Source organism: Enhydra lutris, unplaced genomic scaffold, assembly GCF_002288905.1.
Source record: "Enhydra lutris kenyoni isolate GAN:26980312 unplaced genomic scaffold, ASM228890v2 scaffoldscaffold51, whole genome shotgun sequence".
NCBI classification, from domain to species: Eukaryota; Metazoa; Chordata; class Mammalia; order Carnivora; family Mustelidae; genus Enhydra; species Enhydra lutris.
In genome coordinates this window covers 4,960,492-4,979,905 of record NW_019154135.1, presented here as the reverse complement: position 1 = coordinate 4,979,905, position 19,414 = coordinate 4,960,492, and the positions used below count along the sequence as shown (strand labels likewise).

At 49.1% G+C, this 19,414-nt stretch overlaps 1 protein-coding gene across 1 annotated transcript; it reads left to right on the top strand.

The window, feature by feature from the left end:
- The first annotated feature begins 566 nt into the window (after positions 1–566).
- On the top strand, positions 567–14,867 carry LOC111157005. Its single transcript, XM_022518211.1, has 6 exons — positions 567–692; positions 6,116–6,352; positions 8,806–9,316; positions 11,313–11,461; positions 13,332–13,408; positions 14,496–14,867. Exons 1-6 carry the CDS (start codon positions 567–569, stop codon positions 14,593–14,595), a joined length of 1,200 nt encoding a protein of 399 aa, XP_022373919.1. The 3' UTR covers positions 14,596–14,867.
- The last annotated feature ends 4,547 nt before the right edge of the window (positions 14,868–19,414 follow it).

Genomic DNA, 19,414 nt, shown 5'->3' with positions numbered 1-19,414 from the left:
TCCTCCTGCGTTTACACAGTTTGGCTGTTCATGGATTTCTTGGAGCACAGTCTTTGTTTCTCAGGAAGTCATTGTTGTTATTCCATTGTCTTTGGGAATTCGTTGTTCTTTATAGGTATAATTTTGGGGAACTGATTTCTATTTGCTTTTCTTTCTTGTAATATAAAATTTTTGCCAGTAAGTCTGGTGAATGGAACTGGAGCATGACCTGCATTTTTGTCTTTTTCACCTCTTGTCAAGTCTTGACTGTAACTTCCTCATTATGAATTCAGCTTTTCCACCGTGTTAATTCTCTTTTTCTCCTGGGCTAAATGTCACTTCTGCTATTGCATTTTCAGGTTTCCTTGAAATCTCTCCTTATCTAAATTTCTTCCATTTCTTTCTCAGGACAATGTCTCCTTATTCCCGTTGCTCTTGGTTTTTAGAGGTAGTAAGTTACTCCTATAAACGGAAATGTCCAAATAGCTTTTCTCCACCTTATTTTACTTCTTACAGTCAGTTGTTGCCGCTGCCAGTCTTGCCTCTAATTATTGCAGGGCGGTACTTACTAGGACAGGAGTCTCCAAATGGATTCAGAAAAAGAGCTTCTGGATGGGGAAGGGAGAGTGGCTGTTCAGGACTTACCAGTGTGGGACGGGCCGGCCTATTTGCCGATTGCTGCCAACCTAGCAGCTCTGGAGTGGTGGAGAGGGGTGAGGACCTGAAACCTCTTCCCTCGTATTTCCTGGTTCTTCCCCTTCAGAGGCTATGGGTGTGTTTCTCGGTCTGCGTTTACGCCGTACTTATTAGAAATTTCTCCCAGACTCTAGCAAATTGTTAACGCTCAAAGCAGGCTCTACCTTCTGTCATTTCCTTTGTATTTCTTTACAGATGTTTTGTTTTTTTTTATTTTTATTTTTTTATAATAGTATCTCTTGTAAAGTTCTTTATTCTTTCATTTATTTATTTATTTGACACACACACACACACACACACACACGGGGAGAGGGAACACAAGTAGGGGTAGTGGGAGAGGGAGAAGCAGGCTTCCCGCTGAGCAGGGAGCCCAATGAGGGACTTGATCCCAGGACCCTGGGATCTGAGCTGAAGTCAGACGCTGAGCGACTGAGCCACCCAGGTGCCCCTTTACAGATGTTTGAAATGGGATTTGTAAATTCAGGTCAGGAAGTGGTAGCCTGGTGCTCTCTTAATCTAGTTGTTGTCTTTTTTATCTTACATTTTACTAATATTTTTAAAATGTTAATTATTTTTATTGGTACTGGGCCCTCTCTCCAGGTAATCATGGTCTCCCCCTGATCACTAACAGATACTTATGATAGAAAGAATATGGACAGCCTCTTATTAACATTCTTAACTCAGGTTAAGAAGGGGTGGGGGAGTCACTCATGCCAGGGTCCTTGCCTGTTGATCGGCCTGTTAGAAATAAGAGGTTGTGGGAACAGTATGGAGGTTTCTCAAGAAGTTAAAAATAGAGCTACCCGGGGCGCCTGGGTGGCTCAGTGGGTTAGTTAAGCCACTGCCTTCGGCTCAGGTCATGATCTCAGGGTCCTGGGATCGAGTCCCGCATCGGGCTTTCTGCTCAGCAGGGAGCCTGCTTCCTCCTCTCTCTCTGCCTGCCTGTCTGCCTACTTGTGATCTCTCTCTCTGTCAAAATAAATAAATAAAATCTTAAAAAAAAAAAAAAAATAGAGCTACCCTATGACCCAGCAATTGCACTAGTAGGTATTTACCCCAAAGATACAAAGGTAGTGATTTGAAGGAGCACATGCACCCCGTTGTTTATAGCAGCACTGTCCACAATAGCCAAACTGTGGAAAGAGCCCAGATATCCATTGACAGAGGAATGGATAAAGAAGATGTGGTTCGTATATACACAGTGGAATATTACTCAGCCATCAGAAATGATGAAATCTTACCATTTATATCGACATGGATGGAACTGGAGCTGAGCGCAGTCAGTCAGAGAAAGACAATTACTATATGGTTTCACTCAAGGTAGAATATAAGAAACAGCACAGAGGATCATAGGGGAAGGGAGGGATGACTGAATGGGAAGAAATCAGAGAGGGAGGCAAACCATGAAAGACTCTTAACTCTGGGAAACAAACTGAGGGTTGCTAGAGGGGAGGTGGGTGGGGGGATGGGGTAACTGGGCGATGGACATTAAGGAGGGCATGTGATGGAATGGGCACTGGGTGTTCTATGCTAGTGGCCACATGTCAACATCATGACCTCTTTTTGTTGAGGTATGATTGACAAAATTACAAGGTACTTACAGGGTACATTATGATGATTTCATATGCATATATACCGTGAAAGGATTCCTCCATCAAGTTAATTAATAAATGTATCACCTCACTTTTTTTTTTTTTTGTGAGTGAAAACATTTAAGTTCTTTTCATTTTTTCTTAATCTTATGTATTTACTCGCATGCTTTTATCTTTTTGTTCTTTGGTGTTAGCCATTTTGTCTCTTTTATCTCAAATATAATACGTTTGTTTTTTAAAAGTTTACCTTCTTTTATTTCTTAATTTTGCTATTCATACTTTTTTCTTAAAATCTTATTTTTTTCTGTATTTTTGTCTTTTTGTTTGTTACCCTTTCATTCTAATTTAAGTTCCTATTGACTTAGTTTTTTTCATCTCTCTTTTCTTAGGCATTGATTCCTGTATGCCTCATGGTTTTGATTTTATAAAGGCTGGAAGGATATGTAATCCTCGGGGTAGTAGCAGTGGCCAGTCTCATTCAATAAACAGGGAAGATCTGTCTCTCCTCCTCTGCCTGTTGTCTCTAAATAGATTTTTTACGTCTTTGTTTTGTCTTGAGCCCTAAAGTTATCACTTGGGGATATATTGATTAAACTATTTCCCAGGATAGGGATGATTTGCTTGCTTCCTGCAGGGATCACCTGGGAACTTGTGGAGTGGCGTTTGGACAGCACATATCATCCACATGGGAAGCTGACTGTTCTGAAACCTCTGGTCTGTAACACGGGTTTTGTTACTTAGTGGAAAAAAAACCGTGGCCTCTGGGATCAGACAGAGGCCGGTAATAGCTCTGCTGTGGAACAGATGAGCTGATTCAGAACCTGTCCTGAGGCTTTTTGTCTGGCTCCAAAAAGGCAAAAATATCTGTCCTTCATAGATATTATATTAATAGAGTGTATAAAATGTTCATTGTGCCTGGCCCATAGTAGTCGCTCAGATGTGGGACAAGCCAGGCCGCCATATGTGATCTGGAGGAAAGTAAGTGAGCAGGCAGATGATTCCTGAAATGGGGCTCCCCTAGCAAAGCCCGGAGTTAGAGAGAACCATGGAACGTTAATAGTCTGGCTGGGAAGGTCACGTGGCTCTGGGTTCATGTGTCAGCTTCTGGCCTTTCTCCACTTCTGCTGCCTTATGTCATGCCCAGAGATTAAGGTAGTCACGGTTTTAATGATTTGGGGATGGTGGTATAGAGGAAAGAATCACTTTACTACGGAGATTTCAGTTCGTAAGACATAACCGGACTTTCAGAAATATACAATGTGAGAAAAATGCCTGTTAAAAATCAAGGATTTTTATCTGTAGATTGGTCCGTCTTCCTCAGCTGGGTTTTGGGATGATTGTTTCAATGTGAGGGCCTCCTGAGCTCAACTTTTATTAAGCTCGGGATTTTATCTCCTGGACTGGCAAATCTCTGCTTGAGGTTCTCATCATCTGACCTGGCCCCCTAGTGTAGTTTGCCTCTTGTCCGGTCTTGCCAGAATCCTTGGGAAGAGGAGTCCATTCCATTTACTGCTGTAGGCTCTAAGTCTCTCAAGATGTGACGGGGGTAGGCAGGGTGTGTGGCCTGGAGAGATCTGTTTCCAGTCTCTAACTTCCCAGGAGCACGTGACCAGCCGTTGAACTTCAGGCCATTGCTGACTTTCTGTGCTTTGGTCCTGCAGACCCCTGGTTCCTAAGCGTGGCTGCATATTACCTGAGGAGGTAAAAAACGCCTGTGCCTAGATCTCTCTCCCATGGATTCTGTTTTAATTGATCTGGGGAGTGGCCTGGACATCTGTTTTTGATTTTGGGGGATTTTTGGGGAAGCTTTTCAGATGATTCTTACGTGCAGCCCAGGTTGAGGTCGTACCAGCAGACTGCCTTCATGCTTCCCTGGTCAGATCCTGCCTGTGGCTTGAACCCTCTGGCTGCTTCTGTTTACCCCCCTAATGGTACTTCCTGCAGACCTTCATCTGGCCGGGGGCTCGGGGGAGGCAGACCGGAGGGCCCTCCAGCCCTGTGCTGGCTTGAGCAGCTCTGCTGGCATCTGTTTCACAGATTGCCCTTTGCCTCTAGAAAGTTTGCAAGCCATTGCCTTTGGGGACCCAAGTCACCCTTTGTGTGTCAGAGCAGAGCTACTAGGACTGCTTTCTGAAGAGAGCTTGCTTGTACTTTGTTCTACCTTCTTGTGGCTAACCAACTTAATTTTCAAAATGTGTCACAAGCCTTGCCTCTTACTTAGCTGTAAAGCAAAAAATCTTCGCTCAACTGACTGTGTATTAGTAACGGAATTTGAGTTTCTTGCAGATTTTCACATCAAAGCTTAAAAATTTCAGTTCTCAAAAGCTTAGTTCTAAAATGAACAATCCCGGAGTTAGCCTAACATCTATCTCTAGTTCTCTACTATGGCTTTTTGTATTTTGTGTGTGTGAGGTTGGGGGCTGCTGAGTTCTTTCTTCAAAACAGCTGATGAGGCAGGTGAACCGAAATGGACAGAAAAGGAGCAGGAACTGAGTCCCTGTTCTCCGCCCCTAACCCCGCTCCCAGACCCTCCCCTCACTTTCACGCACAGGGAGCAGGTCAGTCATGACCGCCTCATGTCTCCTTTGAGTCAAGGTGCCCCATCGGAGCTTCCCGCTCAGGCCTCACTGTTTGGCCACTTGGTTATGCTTTTCCGTGGACTGTGATTGTGGCTTTTATTATGGGATATTGCAAAAAAAAAAGGATCTTTGGAAGTTGTGAAATTTTTAAAAAAGATTTTATTTATTTATTTGAGAGGGAGAGAGAGAGCATGAGAGGGGAGAAGGTCAGAGGGAGAAGCAGACTCCCCATGGAGCTGGGAGCCCGACCTGGGACTCCATCCCGGGACTCCGGGATCATGACCTGAGCCAAAGGCAATGGCTTAACCGACTGAGTCACCCAGGCGCCCAGAAGCTGTGAACTTCTAGGAAGGAATTCTGGGGATGTCGTTTGCAGGGCTGGCCACTTCAGAGACTCCAGTGCTGGGCGCGTATGGGAGAGCTTTCTCGGGCTTTGTGTGTTGGGGCGTGTGTTCCTCCCCCGCTGCTGGTCCGCATTACCCCACGGACACTCTGGCGCTTGGAACTGCCCAGACTTCCCTTTCTGCCGAGCAGATGGGAAACTCGGTGTCAGATCTTTGGCTTCCTTAGAGAAATATCTAGTGCACGAGAGCATGTACTTCCGTGCACTGACTTTACCTCAGCTCTATTTCTTTTCTTAAAATTATTTTCTGTTTGGCTTCATATCCTCTTTCATTTTTTTTCTTTTCTTCTAAAATACGCAGCCTTATTAGCCCTGTCATCCTTTTGAGAATAAGCTCATGTACCAATTAGTAAATAAATATTTTAAGAAACTGCCTTTTTGATATACTCTTCCTACCTCGGTGTTAGCTCTTGGTCTCGCTCTCTGTCATAGGTCATCTGACTGGTCCTGCCGCGTGGCTGCCCCCCGCCCCCTCTCTGCAGCCCCTCATCTGCGGAGTAGAGCCCAGCAGCTCTGGGTGGATGGCCTCCCTTAGCAGGAACTGCCTCAGTTTCCCTACCACTGTCCTGTGGCTTGAGCTCCTCCCACTCCCCTGTACTTCTGTAGCTGAGGGTGGTGGGCGGGGGTTGCTGCTAGGCCTTTGCTCTCCGTTTCCACTGATTGAAGCCTGTCTCGCTGCTTTCTCTTCTGAGTCCATTTCCTCGGTGAAACCTCTGCTGACGCACTCCGGGCAGAGTCCGGGGCTCCTGGGTGTCACTTCCTCTCCTGGTGCGCATGTCTGGTTGACTCACCAGGCTGCGGCTTGCCTGTAGGCACCTTTGTGGAAATTAGGAAAAGGCACCCACCCCTTCCTCCATCACTTTCAGCTCTTCCAACTATTGGAAGACCGTCTTAAAGAACAGGAGTCTAGGGCGTGTGACCTGGAAACAGCAGCCTGCGAGGATCGTGCTGCGCCCAACTGCGCAGTTTACTTGATGGCCCTTTTGTGGATCCGCAGCGCTGCTTGTCCGACCGGAACAGGCCCTCAGCAACCGTTCGCCAAACAAAAGAGTGGAAGTCCCAGTACCTGCCATTTTCTTACCACGAAAGATAGCAGGAAAGGCGTATATGATAAGACCTTCTTGCACTGAACATTATGGCTATATTCAGATACAGTTATTTTTTTAATGTTTCAGCATTTCTGAAATCAGCAGGTATCTTACAGTCAGCGTGTCAGGGTGGTTAAGAGCACAGATCCCGGGCCTGCCGGGGTCTGAATCCCAGTGCTACCACATGGACACATGTCTGTGACTTTGGGCCCTCTGCTTCACCTCTCTGTGCCTCAGTTACTGATCTGTAAAATGGGGATGATAACTACTTCCTTCTTCATGGGGTGATTGGGAGAGTTAAATGCATTATTCTGTGCGCAGTGCTCAGAATATAGGTGCCAAGCACCTAACAGTGAGAGAGATGTGTTACTTATTATATTAATGTCTATGCATACACTTACTACACTGCTGTTTCTTTTTAACCCTGAGAAACTATCTTTAGTTACAGTGTACAGCTTCTATTGCTAGCGTCTCATTTTGATGGGCGGCTGCCTGGCCCCAGGCTTACGGGAACTGTGGTCAGACACCTGCTGCGGGTTCTGCCCCCCCCACGCCGGTTGTCTGATCGCCGCGAGAGATATAGAGCCCAAGCGCAGGAAACCAGCAGGCTTGGCTGTCTCTCCTTAGTAGGGCAGAAGAGAAAGGGGGGAACTGGGGCCCTTTATAGACCAGGCTTGTTTTGAAATTTAAACCTAACTTCTTATTCATGTTGCAAGGCTTGGACTGGTAATAAATTTTGGCTGTCTAAAACTGGAAATCAGAGAGAATTGGGTTTGAAAAGTGATTTTAATGTAAAATCTTTATCTAATTGCAGCGCACCTTTCCTTTGATGATCTTCAAGAAAGCTGTGCTGTGAACTGGCCAAGGTAATGAATGCTCCAGGGCCGCGTTCCCCATCAGAACCGCCGGAGTAGTCAAGTTAGTCCGTGTAAATTACTCCCTTAACAGTTGCGGGTTTTCCTGGTCTCTAGTGTCCACTTGGGACTGTACCTTCCCGTGAGAGATGGGTGGCTCTTCTCCGCATCGTTTCAGGACCGTTTCCGCCGCAGGCCTCCTGCCAGCTTTAGAAAGTACAGCCTTGCGGGGAGTTCCCGTGACTCATGCTCACCGCCCCACCCTTCTGACTGCCCTTGGCATCAGGCAAGGTCTGATTCATGCATTTTTCGGAGATGCTCTGACCATTTGCATTATGAGACTAAATGGCTTTTCCCAGATCGTATTGCTGTAACTGACCTACGCTCAGCTCTGGGGAATGTTCTTACATGCTACCCGGCACCGGCCGGCACAGCAATCCTGCTACCTGTGTCTGGGGTTTTAGTGGCTTTCTCTTAGTTGAATAAAACTGGATGTAAGTAAATTAATACAAGGATGATCTACAGCTTTATCCTCCCTAATTTGATACGTTGATGAAAATCCTTTCCGTATATAAACCTCAATTTAATGTTATTTAGTGTTGAACAGGTCAACTTTAGCTCTGCCTGGGAGTCTGTTTAGTTCTGGGTTCCCAGAAAGAATATCCACATGGGGAACTTTCTCCAACAGGCCTTTTCGTGGATTCATGTACCTGCAGGTTTCAGAAAGGATAAGGAGACTGTTGTTACTACGCTCTGTATTCTAGAAGGTCAAGGAGGGGTGGTGAGGATATAGATACCCTGACTCACAGGTCCAGCTGGCGGAGGAACTGGCGTTCTGGTCAGTTCTCTTGCACGACAATGCCTTGGACCCCTTTATGTCGCATCAAAGGCTTTGTCCCAAAGAAGCGCATAAATTCTAAGGTTAAGTCTTCAAATGGGGTCATAAGCACTTTTCCTCTTTCCCTTTATATACACTGGGATTTCCATCTCTGTCCAAAATCTCATTTCTTTTTGGAGAAATATCAAGACAGAGGAATTAACCTAAATCTCACAGAGGGTGAGGATGCGGCTCCTGCAGCGTGCGTGGTCGCAGCCCACCGGAAGCCAACACGGAGAATCTGACTCACAGGGGTCTTGTTGGTTTTTTGTTTTGTTTGTTTCGTGTTTTTAGTTGGTTGTCAACATTTAAAATTGGAACCGTTTCCCATTTCTCTCAATCCTGGGAGAGCCATTCGGGTTTGGCCCACATAACCCTGTCGGCTGGAGCCAGGGGGAAGCTGTCCCTTGGCCGCGCGCTGCTCACTCGTCAGTGTCTGCCCTCGTTTGTGTGACTTGTGTGGTCCTGTGGGCATTTGAGTGGTGGCCGGGATCGAAGCCAGTGGCCTCCTCTGTTTTACGGCCGGGTATCTCGGAGCCTCGCAGAAAGGCCCAGGCCAGGTGTGGGCAGTGGCTAAACGGCCGCAGGGACGCAGGCCAGCGGCGCCAGGAGGTCCCGCCCGGGGTTGGGACGGGAGCTCGGGCCAGGGTGGGGGTGCGCGCTGAAGTGGCCGAGCGGCCCCTCTCCATCTGCTCATTCCTCATCCAGGGGGTGGGACATTTTTCAAAATATGAAAGAAAGCAGCCAGTGACCACGCCAGCCCGTTCGTAGGCTCATCAGACCGGCTCTCGGGACAAAAGGACCCGCTTCCTGTTTACCAGCCGGCCGGGCACAAAGCGGCTGTGCTTCCCGGCCGCGCGGGCTTGGCAGGCAGGCGGGGCCCTGTCCGGAGAGCCGGGGGCGCTGAATGCTTGCTCTGTGCTCCGCGGCGCCCCCGCGGCCTGGGGCCTGGATGCGGGCCACTCTCGGGAGGGCGCCCCCGGTTTGCTCCCGGACCGGCCCGGCTTTCTGAAAGGACGCAAGCGGGCACGGTGGCCTCGCCGCCTCGCTTTCTTTTCAGCTTTCCTTTCTCCACGGGCCCCCACCCAGGCGAAGGCCCTTGGCATAAACCTGAATGTAACAATAAACCCGTGTCTTTTGTTTTCGCGTCTCCAGGAAGCAGCATGCCGTGGGCGTTCGGCCGCCTGGTGCTGTCCTCGGGCGCGCTGGCCGGCGGCAGCTGTGCGCTCGTCTATTACCTGACGCAGAGTGAGTACCGGCCGCGCGGGCTTCCTCCCGGCTCGCTGCCCCTCTCCCGCCCCAGGGAAAAGCTTCGGAGCTTCCAGCAGATCAGAGAGAGGAGGAGGGAGCTATTTTTAGCAGCCAGGACGCCATTCCCATGGGCTGTAGCTTCCTGCTCATCCGGCGATCGGTTTCCCTGGACCTGCAAGTGCAGATAAAAGGCCCAGCTCCGTGGGCAGCCGAGGCCGTGCAGAAAGCCAGCCAGGCCGGCTCGCCAGGGCGCGCGCCAGAGAGCCCTTCCGGTTCCGAGACTCAGTAAAGAGGGGAGGGAGAGGGGGTACCAGATGGTTCACAGGTGGGGAAACCGGCTGTTTCTCAAGTGCCCTCCGCCTCTCTGCCCTGCCCCTCTCTGCTGCAGACTTAGTGGAGGAGGGGACTAGAGCAGGGGCTCTGGGGAGAGCAGAAAATAAAAGCAGAGTCCAGGATGTAAAATCTGGACAGAAGCCGCTTCCGGCCCCGCTGCCCCCAAATTTGAATTTGTAAAGACAGGCCACGGTGACTCTGGCGGCCAAAAGCAGCCATGGTTTTTCTCTAGACTTTCTTTGAAGATCCTTTATGCCCACCCAGCTTGGCTTCTCACCCTGACTCTGTGCCATTTTCACGTCCTGCCGGGATGCGAGTGTCACCAGCAGACGGCAAAGGGAGCTCAGTGTCTTCTGCGTCCACTCTGCCCTGCCTCCCTTCAGAGCTGGCCCTCAGGCCTCTGAGTCTCCAGTGGCCTGCGAGGAGCACCGCCTGGGATAGATAAGTCAGACGGGAATTCCTCAGTCTCCACTGCCCCTGCCTAAGGGATGGGGCCAGGACGCAACAGGAATGGATGCGTTTTATGGGTCGGGAGCCAGCCGGCCTTTCCCCCTTCTGAGGCCGGGGTTGGCCAGTAGACAGCTGAGACTCCGCACTGTCTGTGTGGCCCCGGGGGGCGGGGGTCTCTCCCCACAGTTACCTGTGTGATGAGGGATGATATCAGTGCCGGTGCCTGAGGTCGTTGTACAAGAAATCTCACAACCTGAGATACCGAGGATTGGAAGCTCTCTGAAATATTGAGGACAGTGTCTGAGCACGGAAATCGGAGCCAGCTTCTGCTCCCCCTTTTCCTGCCTTGGCTGGCCTGTTCCTGCCCACAGCCCCCTGCAGGCCCGGTCCTGGGAAGCAGCCCAGGAGAGGAGCACTGTCCCTGGCTTCTCCCGGCTCAGACTGGCTTTCCCGTCTGTTATGGGGATCGGGCCTACAGCAGCGAAGCTCTTTCTCGGTGCCAGACTGAACGCCGTGCTTGGGAGGCCGACCTTCACCCCTTCCCAAGGACAGCTTGTCTGCCGTGCGCCGCCAGGGCGACGCTTCCTGGAGTTACCAGCAGCCTTGGGGCCGGGAACGCACCTAACACTGAGAGAAGTTTAAAAGCTTTACCTGTGGGAACTGTTGCCTTAAACCTATAAACTTTGACAAATGAACACTTTCAGTGTCTGTTGCTTGGCCTAAGGGTTTTGCTGTTGAAGTTGTGGTCTTGTTTTTTGGTTGATCAGGACCTTCATCTCAGCGGAAGGGACAGTGTGTAGGAGTCCCGAGTCACAGATCTGGGCCCCAGCTCCGCCGCAGACTAGCCGTGTCACTTGGAGCAGGTCATGAGTCGTAGGACTTTAGAACCGAGAGGGAAGCTAGAGATGATCCGAGCCAAAGCTTGAGATGAGGAAACGAGGCGATGCCTGAGGCAGGAAATGAGAGATGGAGAAACTGAGGCACAGAAGGATCCAGTGCCTCGCCCAAGTCCATCTGCCGCGTTCCCCCAGGTGCCTTCTCTGAAATGGACCGCTTGGGAGTCCGTGGTCCCTCATTACTTTTCCATCCAGAAATTTCACATTTTTTCTGTTTCCGCGCTGTACATGAATTGTATCCTCTTTCTATAGAGAGTCTATGTGACCAAATCTAAAAAAGAAAAGTAAATGTGACAACTGTCTTTCCCCTCTAGAGGCCTTCTCCAAGGCTTCCTATTACCAGCTGGCCCTGGAGCAGCTGCACAGCCACCCTGAGGCCCTGGAAGCCCTGGGCGCCCCTCTCAGCGCGCACCACCTCCAGCTCTCCGACAGGGACAACTTCGTGGACATCGCCAGCGCCCGGGTAACGGCTTCCCCCGCGGGCTGCGGCCTGGGCGCCTGGGAGGCCGGGAAAGGACAGGAGAGGCTGCCGGCCGGGGGGCGTCTTGGAGGAGGCTGGAGTAAGGGATGGGGTGAGAAAATCACTAAGCCAAGCCACGACTGGGCATTGTGGAGAACCTTCTGTAAGAGCGATACGGATCAATTCATTGTCCTGTGTGGCGGGGAGGGCGTTGTTCTGGCTCGGGTCGCCACCTTGGACTGAGTGTTGTAGGGAAGGGACCGTGGTGGCGGACCACCGCTTCGGCTGGGGACGCGAAGTGCGTCCGCAGCCAGTGGGCGCTCCTGCGAGCGTGAGCAGCTCCTTAAACTGTAGTTTTCTCCCTTCCTCGCATTGCCTCCGAGGAATGCCGGCCGCTTTCTTCATGGCTCGTCCTTTCTGGTTCCCCTGGTAAACCCACTTGAGTGCGAAGTGCGCTCGTCTGTCCAACAAACGCGTCAGAGTCCGCGGCAAGTGAAGGACCGATTCTAGCTGAGTGGGGAATGCAGAGACGCAGAAGGCGCTCAAGGTCTCCGGTGTAAAACTTCCCAGGAAGACGGGGTGGGGGGGGGACCCCACACGGGCTGGGGTCTGCGCGCAGAGGAGGGGCTGCCAGGCCAGGGCCCGGCGCACGCAGTTCTTTTTTGGTGGCAGTTTGGGGCAGGTGAGATGTGCCATGTCTTAGCTCGTGAGAGGTCAGAGTGTGTTCCAAAAGATTTGCTGGTAATAGCTCCTCCTTTAAAACCAGGGATTTCTTTTTTCTTTTATTATGAAAAGTTTCAAACCTACAGAAAAGATAAAAGAATTTACACTGTGGCACCCACGTAACTGCCATCTGGATTCCGTGCGTGGCGCTGATCCTTGCCTGACACTGACCCGCGTGGGCCCACTTAACGCTGCGTTTCAGTGCAGCGCGGCCCCGTGGATGCATTTGCTCTTCCGTATGATTTTCTTGGCCTTTTTTCCCTCTTACTGTATTGTAAGACTAGAGTTAGAATACAGATAATACAAAGTATGTGTTAATCAACTGTCATGTTCTCAGTAAGGCTTCTAGGCAACAGTAGGCTTTTATTCGTTACGTTTTGGGGAAGTCAGAAGTTAGATGCGGATTTTGAAATCTTGTTCAAGGGTCAGCTGTTATTTTACTTGATTTGCTTTATCCCATAGCTGTTCATCTAGTCCGATCTGTCCATGAACACGTTATTTTCAGACATCCATACACTTCATCTAAACTCATAAGCAACATATCATTAAGCAGAGGTTTTATTTTTTTTGGGGGGGGGAAATTTCCCTTCAGGGAAGGATACAAATGTGTCTTATTTGATGAATTTTAATAAGTGCATACAATTTTAATAAGTGCAACTCAGGCCCCCACCTAGATGTAGCCTATTCCCATCGCCTCAGCGTGTGCACGCTCTTCCCAGCAGGTCCTCTCACATCCCTCAGCCCCGCTGGTGACAGTCACTTTTATGATACTTTCTCCAACATAGTTTAGCCTATTCCGGAACCGGAAATTGTGTGTTCCATACTTCCGGGCCTTTGACGTCCGTGTTGCCGCATGGAGCTGCGGTTTGTTCTCTTGTAGCAGTGGCTCTCCGAGTATCACTGTAAGTGCCCAGACCCTTGAGTTTGCCAGCGAGAGGGCTGCCACGACCTCACCAAACCGTCCGGAGAGGGGCAGGACGTTTGGATGGAGCCAGATGGAAAATCGGGGGGAAATTCTGCAGCTAGGCTCAGTCAGAAAACAGCCGATTCTGTGAACGATCATTGGACTTCTTAGGGTTCACTCTAAAAACATTTTTTCATTTCCTTAGAGGACAACAATCCAATTGTATCTCACATTTTTCACCCCCAGCTGAAGATTCCGGTCTCTGGCTCCAAGTCCCAGGGTCTTCTCCACGTCCACTCATCCCGAGACGGCCCCTTTCAGAGGTGTGTGGGAAGGTGGGTGGGAATGGGGGAGCAGAACTTTCTGACGGAAACAATCCTGATTCCTATTTTCACTTGTAGCAAAGTGATTGCCGTAATAGGAGTTTGTTTTTCAAAGCTTGGGGTCCAGGCTGTGAAACTTTCCAAGCCAGGGTGCTGGCTCTTCGCTCAGTCCAGACATTTTATCCGGTACAATCTCCCGAAGAGCCTCTCCTTGAAGAACTTCACAGTTAGTGTCTAGATCTCCAGTAATTGCTGCTGTGCAATAGCTTCTCACACGCCGGCCTCGGCCACTGCAGATGAATAAAGTCATGGGTTCCTGTTCCAGAACTATTCATCCCATCCCTTATATTAGATCTCCACCCCATTAATTGGCTTTTCTTGTCTGGTTGCCAGTAGCTACATTCGCTCATTTCCCCCTCGGGAAGCCTCCCTCTGCGATGCTTGCCGTTGAGCCAAGATGGGTTTGAATTCTCGAGGACGAGAGAGCAGACAGCCCTTGGGCAGCCCCCGCCTGGTGCCCCCTGGGCTCATAGACCCCTGAGCCTGGGATTAATGAAGGAGCTGGCGGAGCTCCAGCACAGCGCTGAAGGTGGATGTGAACTAGGAAGCGGGGAATAAGCCGCCCCAGCTCTTCCCCGGTGCCCCTTCCATTCACCCGTCATTCATTCTTTGCTGAACTTGCTTGACAGCGATGCTGGTTAAACACTGAGTCCATCAGACAATGTTCAAGCGTTATGGTAACGTAGCTGCAATATACAATAGTGTTTAAAGCTCTTAAGATATTGGGGCGCCTGGGTGGCTCAGTGGGTTAAAGCCTCTGCCTTCGGCTCAGGTCATGATCCCAGGGTCCTGGGATCGAGCCCCGCATCGGGCTCTCCGCTCAGCAAGGAGCCTGCTTCTCCCTCTCCCTCTGCCTGCCTCTCTGTCTACTTGTGATCTGTCAAATAAATAAATACAATCTTTAAAAAAAAAAAAAAAAAACCTTTTAAGATATTATTCAAAAATCAACTTTTTTTTTTTTCTTTCCTGGCCATGTCTGTTGCCTTGGTGTGCGTGAGTAGAGACTTTTCTTCTGTTTTTTTCTCAGATGGCGCCTTCAGGAGGTCGTCTTAAAGCTTCAGGATGGTCAGCAGATTCCCGTGTTCAAGCTCAGTGAGAACCCGGGTCATGAAGTAGAAAACAAGTAGAAATGATTGAAAAGACTGGGCTCCCTCCAGACACGGTCTTACCTCATCACCGCGTGCCCTCGTGGCTGCGAGCCAGGCGTCCCGCCGCCGGGGTGCTTGTGTGCGCCGGCATGTGGGGATTCTAATTCGACCACAAGTATTGTGGATTTTTTAATTTAGTTAGAAACGGAAATTGTACTCTAAATATGTAAGAGTCTGTTTGAAAGTTTGCGGTCTAAAAACAAAGTACAGAATGCCAGCAATCGGTACTAATAAGATGTTAATTTCGGCTAGTTCTCATCTCTCCTTTCTCCTCGCCCACCCCCTCCCCGTGGTTTTCAGTTCCGTCAGGGAGACCAGGACTCACTGGCACCGAGGAGGTCTTTAATTGTTAACACTAGAATGCCCTACCCTGAATTCATGTTGCTAAGTAGCTTGTGAACATTCCCAGTCCCTTAGGCATTTTTTTTTTTTTTTGGCTTCACTGCTGTTGTTTTTATCTTACTTCTCTTTTAGTTACCAACTGTCTGCCTGACTGAAGATTTGCAAAATAACTGCTTTAATCCAGACATCTTGGAAGCTTAAACTATTTATGTGTACATAGCACATGCAAAACTAAGTTAGGACTGGGTAGTTCGAAGCTAGCAGGTCCTTATCCTTCTCTTTCATGCACAACCCCCTATTCGAGAAGCGCACCTTTAGGTTTTACCTGTTTTATAAGGGAACAGTATTAGGAAGTCAAAGATCTTCCTTTCCTCTGAGCACCGGAGCTGATGGAAACCAGACATCTGATACCTTTGCTTTGAAAAGGCCAGTTTTACCCCCTTGGTGTTATTAGGCTTAATGCGGTTATAATTGCCTACAATGAAGGACATTCATGAGCGCTTTTCCTACATTCTTCATATTCCTTGAGGGAAGCCTTTCAGAAAATATTGAGCTTAAACACGCTGGTAGACCATGAGGCCTTTAGTCGTTGGAAGTTAGGTCTATTCTGCAGCTTGTTTCTTTAAAAATACATTCTTTGACTAGATTTTAGAGTGAAAAGTGAGTCTTTCCCTGAGAGCACTTTTGCCCTGTGTTTATTGATAAACATCACAATCTGTACAAGCTTTCAAAGTAAATGGTAACATTGGATACACAGTTTTATGCTGCTTTATTCTTTAAAAGTTGATACTGTTGATTGGAGATGTGTCGCTGTGTGTTGCTTCGCATCTGACTGTTCTGACTTTGGTTCCTTTCAGTGTTTGCTTGTTTTTCGTGCTGTTGCCAAATCACAGGAAACCCGGGCCTGGGTGGACCATCTGTTCTGAAGTCAAAGCAAGTGCCAGTTGTTGTTTGTGTAGAGCTTGAATTGAGAGACTTTCTAAGCTAACTGACAGGAAATACTATCATAGCAGGAGAAGATCCTGGACTTCTATTCGAAGGCACCATCTTGGGTGCTTTTCCCGGTTAAGTCTGCTTCCACGTATGCACTTCTTACCTTCTTGTATGATGGTGAACAGGCCAGAACTTGGGTCTTCGCAGTAGACAGACCTTGTCTTTCCTTGCTTTGAGCAGAGCAGTGACGTGTATCCGCAGCCCACGACGCCCTGTGTATCCAGTCATCACCGTGCCTCAGCCGTTGCCTCCCGTGAGCTACCGTGAGGACATCTTGTAATCCATAGTCATCAGAGGAAAAAGCAACTCGTCCCCATAAGCAGTTTGAGGAAGTGCCCCTTGCATACCCTGTAACGGACTGGACAGCCTGGGGACTGGAGAAGGGGCTTCACTAGAATCACAAGAATCGTAAAGACCGTGCAAGAGCGCACGCGGCCAACAACGTCACGGCCAGCAAATGGCAGTACGACTCCCCTGTGCCTCCTCTACAATATGCGGCTTGTTCTCGCCCCTGTAAGTTGCCGACAGCTGGCGTGCTGCGTGCGTGGGGAGGGACCGGAGAGCTGCAGAGTACTGGGATACTGTGCCAAGAGCGTTTCCAGCAGTGCTGTCAAACTGATGTAAAAGAGTGAGTTACTGTTCAGGAGCAAATCTAGGCGTGGTGCTCTGATGGGCCTGGAGATCTGAGATTTCACACAAGTGGAGAGAGCAACCCAGGGCAAGGCCTCAGCAGGACGAGTATGAACTGCGCCCCAGAAATAAGATGCCCAGTTGGCCAGGGTGTAGCTTAGCTGAAGACCTAGTAAAAGAAAGCCCTGGAAAGGTCAGCTGGCTCGAGCATGTGCCAGCGTTAGCATTTTGCAGGTGGCCGTTAGAGATTTTGGCGTAAGCACTGGATTCTACAGTTAATGAAGGTTTAAGCGACCATGATGAATGTGTCCTGACAGGGCTGGTGTAAGTGTGCTTTATTGACAGTCCTGTCCCTTATGCCAGTGTGTGAGAATTGGCTCCCTTCCTTCTGTCTTCCCTTCAACCACCCCCGAGTCTGGAGATTCACCACCACCCGAACAGACTAGGTGTGAGACTCCTGGTCTTGGTAAAGTTGCTTACAGCAAAGGTGAAGCTGAAATAAATTTCCTGTACAGGAAACAGCCAGAATTTGGCAAATAGTGATCTGTGGCTTCCGGTGTAGCGGAAAGGGCGAGGTAATGCTCGGTAGGCAGCAGCTCCAGCCTTCTCTGAAGGCAGCCGGCCTTAGGCCGCTTGACTCGGCTGTTTTCAGTTTGTCTGTATGGAAAGTAAGACTCGATCCTTCCCAAGCACCTGCCTTACAAGCGAGACCATGTTTACACCTGCCTGTCAGGCTGCTTGGGCAAAAGCGGCTGGTCCACCCACGACGCCTGATGACTGCCGGGGTCAAGGAGACGGCGGAAGGATGTGGGGAGACCTCCAGCGCCCGCCCACAGGATTCTCGCCTCCTTACTGACCTGTTCACGGTCCTGACTTGGGCCGACTGCAGCAGAGTCATTCAGTTGAAAGTACGGTGAGGAACGTGTACCGATGATACTTCATGTGGAAAACCCAAAAGATTCCACCCCAAAGTACTAGAACCATACAGCAGTTCAGTAACGTGGCGGGCTGCACAATCCACGCACAGTTGCTTTCTTTTACACTAACCGTGAAACTGTAGAAAGGGAAATTAGAGAATTGATTCCTGGGAATAAACCGAACCAGAGAGGTAAAGGATCTGTACTTGAGAACTACAGAACACTCATGAAGGAAACTGAAGATGACACAAAAAGAGGGAAGAGCATTCCGTGCTCCTGCTCATGGATCCGAAGAATAAACATTGGTAAAATGTCTGTGCTGCCCAGAGCACTCTATACTTCCAGTGCCGTCCTCATCAAAATACTGTCGGCATTTTTCAAGGTGCTGGAACAGTCCTGAAATTTGTATGGAACCGGGTAAGACCCTGAATCACCAAGGAAATGTTGAAAAAAAAAAAGTTGGGAGTGTCCTGTTGCCTGATTTCAAGCTTTATTACAAAGCTCTGATCACCAAGACAGCACAGTAGTGACAAAAGCGGACACATAGGCCAGTGGAGCAGAGTAGAGAGCCCAGATACGGACCCGCAACTGTATGGTCAACTCATCTTCAACAAAACAGGAAAAAATAATCCAATGGAAAAAGACAGTCTTTTCAGTAAATAGTGCTGGGAGAATTGGACAGCTGTATACAGAAGAATGCAATTAAGCCATAAACTCAAAATGCATGAAAGACCTCAATGTGAGACAGGAATCCATCAACATCCCGGAGGAGAACACAGGCAGCGACCTCTTCAACACGGGCCACCGCAACTTCTTTCAAGACAGGTCTCCAAAGGCAAAGGAAACAAACACAAAAACGAACTTTTGGGACTTCATCAAGATCAAAAGCTTCTGCACAGCAAAGGAAACAGTCAACACAAAGAGGCAACCCACGGAATAGGAGAAGATATTCGCAAATGACAGTACAAAGGGCTGATATCCAAGATCTATAAAGAACTCCTCAGAGAATCATGTCAAAAAATGGGCAGAAGACATGAACAGACACTTCTCCAATGAAGACATACAAATGGCTAAGAAACACATGAAAAAATGTTCATCATCACTAGCCATCAGGGAGATACAAATCAAAACCACACCGATATATCACCTTACACCAGTGAGAATGGCCAAAATCAACAGGACAGGAAACAAGTGTTGGAGAGGATGTGGAGAAAGGGGAACCCTCCTACATGGTTGGTGGGAATGCCAAGTTGGTGCAGCCACTTTGGAAAACAGTGTGGAGATTCCTTAAGAAATTACAAATAGAGCTTCCCTATGACCCTGCAATGGCACTACTGGGTATTTACCCCAAAGATGCAGATGGAGTGAAAAGAAGGGCCATCTGTACCCTAATGTTCATAGCAGCAATGGCCACAGTCGCCAAACTATGGGAAGAACCAAGATGCCCTTCAACGGATGAATGGATAAAGATGTGGTTCACCTATACAATGGAATATTACTCAGCCATCAGAAAGGATGGATGCTCAACTTTTGCATCAACCTGGATGGGATTATGCTGAGTGAAATCAGAGAAAGTCAGTTATATGGTTTCACTTACTTGTGGAACATAAGGAAATCGGAGGGGGAAACGAACCATGAGAGACGGTGGACTCTTGAGAAACAAACAGGGTTTTAGAGGGGAGGGAGTAGGGATTTGGGTGAGCCTGGTGGTAGGTACTGAGGAGGGCACGTACTGCATGGAGCACTGGGGGTTATATGTAAATAATGGATCTTGGGATACTACATCAAAAACTAATGAGGGACGCTTGGGTGGCTCAGTTGGTTGGGCAGCTGCCTTTGGCTCAGGTCATGGTCCCAGCGTCCTGGGATCGAGTCCCACATCGGGCTCCTTGCTTGGCAGGGAGCCTGCTTCTCCC